Below are 4,499 nucleotides of genomic sequence, written 5' to 3'. Positions count from 1 at the left end.
TCATGTTTGTAATCATGGTGCTTAAATAAAGATTTTATATAAAAAATATTTTACCCCCAAATAGCTTTCAAGGACACATGAATAAAGGCAGTTTTTCTAAGTAAAACAAAACAAAACAAAACAAAACAACTAAGAAGGAATAAAGCTTCCTGATATCCTAAGAAGTGTACTTTTTACATACTCTCAGCCCAGCCCTTTAATACATTATTCCACTTCAAAGGTGCAAAAGTATAGTTTCAGTCAGTCAAGGTGAGTCTCCTGAAGATAAATAAACTTCAATGGAGGCCACTCTTCTGACTACCCTGTTCAAGATTGCAGTCATTGCTATTTGTAATTCTCCTCATAACATAAACATGAAAACCCATAACATCCCAACCTTCTCTGTTTCATCTTTTCAGAGTGCTCTTCAGTAGACCTACAAACTTTGTCAAATTTTGTCACCTCTTTGTTTCTGTTTCCTCATCTCCAAAATTGGGGATAATGAGTGGGCCTGAGTTCGTAACTGGTAAAATTCTGGTTGAAAAAGTGGAAGATCTTGGGGCCGGGCGGTGGTGCTAAAGGTAAGGTGCCTGCCTTGCCTGCGCTAGCCTTGGACGGACTGTGGTTCGATCCCCCGGTGTCCCATATGGTCCCCCAAGCCAGGAGCAACTTCTGAGTGAGCCAGGAGTAACCCCTGAGCGTTACTGAGTGTGGCCCAAAAAATAAAACAAAACAAAACAAAAAAAAAAAAAAAGAAAGAATAAGTGGAAGATCAAAGGTTTCTTTTTTGGGGGAAGAGAATATTGGGTCACATCTGGTAGTGCTCCTGACTCTCTTCTTAGGAATCACACCTAGTGGAATTGAACCCTTGTTAGCCATGTACAAGGCACTTACTCTATCAGTTATATAATATCTAACCATCCCAGAAGAGCAAGTCTTTAGAGCGGTTAGGACAGAGCAGATAGGCAGTAACCATCAGTGGCCACTCAATCTATTTTCAGGAACTGTGGCTGGTCTCTGTAATAACACCAGGTAATTGCCTTCTCCCCAAACCAAGTTAAAACAAAAAGCACACGAGATCTGAGTGATAGTACAGCAGGTGCTTGTCTTGAATGAGGCCAACCAAGGTCCAATCCCTGGCACCCATATGGAGTAATACATGAGTGTGGAGCCATAGTACCCATGAGCATTGCTCGATAGGTGACTCAAAACAAAACAAAAAAAACAAAACAAAACAAATACAAAGTGCAAAGAAACTCAGCATTTTTGAAGACTTTATTATGAAAACAGTGGAACTGAATAACTACATTGTCTGTATATCTACAATAATAGAGAAAATGAGAGCTGACCATCCCCATAGGGGATAGAAGTCCTTTAGCAAAGAAATAAATAGCATAAATTACACCATTATAATAACATCACATACAATACATATTAAATTTGGTGATGAATGGGGACTACTGAAAGGACAAGGGAGGAGGTATATCTCATGTTCAGATGACATTCCCAGCAGACCCGGTCACTAGCCCTGAGCAGCTCAGTTCAATTCCAGAAAATCCACGTACTCCTGGACCCAGGACTCAGTTGGGTTGGTGCAGATTTGCTTGTTCTTTTTGGTTATGAATCTGTGGAAGGAAAAATGGGCAGGTTAGAAAACCTAGTATGTTAGAGGCTATATGGTATATCCTGATGTGTAGTAGAGTGCTCCCTCTGAATGACATGGTTCATATTAGATTTGAAAGGTCAGGAGACCCTTCTGGAAGGTAGTGCTGAAAATTGGCTCCCAATAACTTCTACCCTTGTAATAGCTATAGCCTTTGCAGTTGTAAGGATGAGGCTTGGAATCATCAGACATGTTGCCCTCTTCCCTGTGGCCTGAGAATGACTTTCTTTTTTTTTTTGGTTTTTGGGCCACACCCGGTAACACTCAGGGGTTACTCCTGGCTATGCGCTCAGAAGTTGCTCCTGGCTTGGGGGACCATATGGGACACCGGGGGATCGAACCGTGGTCCGTCCAAGGCTAGCGCAGGCAAGGCAGGCGCACCTTACCTTTAGCGCCACCGCCCGGCCCCGAGAATGACTTTCTTAAGATTTTTCTAAGTATGGCTTAAGTAATATGCCCACAGTTTCCATAATCTTTTTACTTTCCCTGGTTTCCTGACCTCTGACTCACTTCCTCCCCAGAAATCAAATTCTTCTCCCTTGATTCCATCTCCCTTACCAGACTCAACCAGGTACTTTGCTGCCTACTTCTTATGGCTTTCCAAGGGACCTTCAGTGCTGAGACTTTCTGCATTACTGCTTGATACCCACACCTCTACCTTCCAAACAGGCCTCCCTTTACTTCCCTTGTTTTTGCCGCCTGAAGAGCCCAGGGTTGATACTCACACTACAGCAGGCTCAGAGCAGAGGCTGCTGGTTTCGTAGTAATCTACCACAAATTCCCGTTTAAGCTTCCCTGAGAAGTAAGAGAAACAGCAGGCTGTGGGAGGGTCAGAACCAACTGGAAGGAAAGACAGGGTGAGTTAGGAAGCTCTGCCAGGAGATGATGCTCCTAGTTATCAATATACATTGGCTATCATCCTGTCGGGGCTCTCTAGATCCCCAAATCTGGTTCCTTGCATCCAATCCCACCCAGTATGAGTAGAAGTCTTAGTCTGAAGAGAGAGAATCTTCTTGAAGAAGATTCCCACATAATGAAAGCTGAACTGGGTAGGAGAATATATGTAACTCCTGTGTTCTGCAGTTGGGGAGACAAAGCCCCAAGAGAGACAAGGACTTGCTTCTAAATGTCAGTTGGTATCTATATCTTCAGAAAACAGGAACCTGAATATTATTGAAACTGACTAAACTACATTGATCAGCAGACTACTTGGAAATCTTCCCAGAGCCTGTTAGTCTCCTCCATAGAGGCCACTGTTGGGACATCCCAAATGGAAAAGTGACTACTGACTTCAGCTTGGCTGCAGATGGAGCAATCACCAGACAAGACTTACTTGGTGCAGAGTACGTTGGAGAGCAGCAGACAGCGATGAGTATGAGCAGTGAGAGCCCAGCCACACAGAGCTTCATGGTCTTGGTGGAAGAGAGGCTTTCCTGGAGCAGAAGCTGTAGATCCTAATAGCTTAGGACTTGAAGGTGCTTTGTGCCCATACTGAGTTGGGAGGCCCTTTATATAGGAACTTTGAGGCCAAGGACAGAGGTAGGGAACCCCAGAGTGTGAGTGGAATTTCCAGGGCCAAGATGATGTCATGGTGCCCATAGGGAAACTGAAGCTCAGTGAGAGAGAGGATCTGCTTGACACAGCTCTTCCTCCCCAGGGTGATAGTGACATAGAGGAAGGATGGGGGCTGGTGCAGGGGACAAGAAGTGGGCTGTACCCCAGAGGGAAGTGGTATACCAAGGGCCAATAGTGAGACTGGGGGGAGACTTACAAAGTGAGAGGAAAGACGAAACAATAACACCTGCTCGAAGAAACTTGGCAACAAGAACATGTTGCTTTCTGTGGTTGGCATTTCCAGCCATGGGAGGCCTTGTGTCAATCTTTCCTTGTCACCAGCCAGACCCGGAGTCAAAGGGGGAACCACTCTTTCCACTATGAAGAGTGAGTTTATTGATTGAAAGAAATATATCTTCTAGTGTATCCTCAAACATGAAGAGAGAACTCAGGCTTATTTATATAGAAAGACCAAGCCCAGGAATATGTTCTTCTACTCATGGTACATTCATGATATGTTAGGTATTATGCACACTGCCCTGTCCATTTGGCATTGAATTTTAACATAAAATTAATCTAGGGTATGATGATGCCCTAGAGGCAGCAAGGATCTGCAGGCAGGCAGTCCTGTGAGCACCTCATGGTTTATTTCAACTGCTCAGTGGCAGTGCAGAGTTTTGAACAGAGACATGTCTGACTTTCTAATTCATTTTCTTTATATCTTGTTATCTCCTGAACAAAATCAGAAGGTGAACCCAAAGAATAAATGGTTGATCACCAGCCACTGAGGCTACTGTGTCCTAGAACCAGAGGCACTAGAAAAGAAGTAAAGATTTTGGTCTGTTTCCATAAAACAGTAACAAAAAAGAGAAAAAAATTTCATAAAAATTCAGGGGTCAGAGTAATAGCTCAGTGGTAGGGCATTTGCCTTGCACACAGCTGACCCAGGATGGACCTGCATTCAATCTCAGGTGTCCCATATGGTCTCCCAAAGCTGTAAGTGATTTTTAAGCACATAGCCAGGAGTAACCCCTTAGCTTCACCGGTGCAACCCAAAAACAAACAAAAACATTTTACTGAAAAAAATGTTCCAAGGACATTCTAAAATTTTTTCCTTGTTCTTTCAAGAGGAAGAATGTTCCTTTGATATTAAGGTGGCATTGGACATGTAGACATAAACTTCTCTAAGTTCTAGATTGAATCTGCCAATTCAGCATGTGTCACCATGTCAGTCCTAAGGGATCCTTCATGTTTGTAGAACCTGATTGGTTAGGCAGTTGCTGATGGATGTGAGGTTATTAGG

At 43.5% G+C, this 4,499-nt stretch overlaps 1 protein-coding gene across 1 annotated transcript; it reads right to left on the bottom strand.

The window, feature by feature from the left end:
* Positions 1-1,461: 1,461 nt before the first annotated feature.
* On the bottom strand, positions 1,462-3,173 carry LOC126007620 (C-C motif chemokine 4-like). Its single transcript, XM_049772759.1, has 3 exons — positions 2,976-3,173; positions 2,368-2,482; positions 1,462-1,604 (listed from the first exon to the last, which is right to left on the bottom strand). Exons 1-3 carry the CDS (start codon positions 3,049-3,051, stop codon positions 1,517-1,519), a joined length of 279 nt encoding a protein of 92 aa, XP_049628716.1. The 5' UTR covers positions 3,052-3,173; the 3' UTR covers positions 1,462-1,516.
* Between the last annotated feature and the right edge of the window lie 1,326 nt (positions 3,174-4,499).

This window comes from Suncus etruscus, chromosome 1 (genome assembly GCF_024139225.1).
Source record: "Suncus etruscus isolate mSunEtr1 chromosome 1, mSunEtr1.pri.cur, whole genome shotgun sequence".
Classification (NCBI taxonomy): Eukaryota; Metazoa; Chordata; class Mammalia; order Eulipotyphla; family Soricidae; genus Suncus; species Suncus etruscus.
The sequence above is the reverse complement of the archived record's forward strand: the minus strand, read 5'-3'. Positions and strand labels throughout refer to the sequence as shown.

Coding starts and splice junctions, on each gene's coding strand:
- LOC126007620 (XM_049772759.1), bottom strand. CDS start 3,051: ATGAAGCTCTGTGTGGCTGGGCTCTCACTGCTCATACTCATCGCTGTC. Junction 2,483..2,975: donor TCCAACGTACTCTGCACCAA/GTAAGTCTTGTC, acceptor CTTTCCTTCCAG/TTGGTTCTGACCCTCCCACA. Junction 1,605..2,367: donor TGCTCTGAGCCTGCTGTAGT/GTGAGTATCAAC, acceptor TTCCTTCCACAG/ATTCATAACCAAAAAGAACA.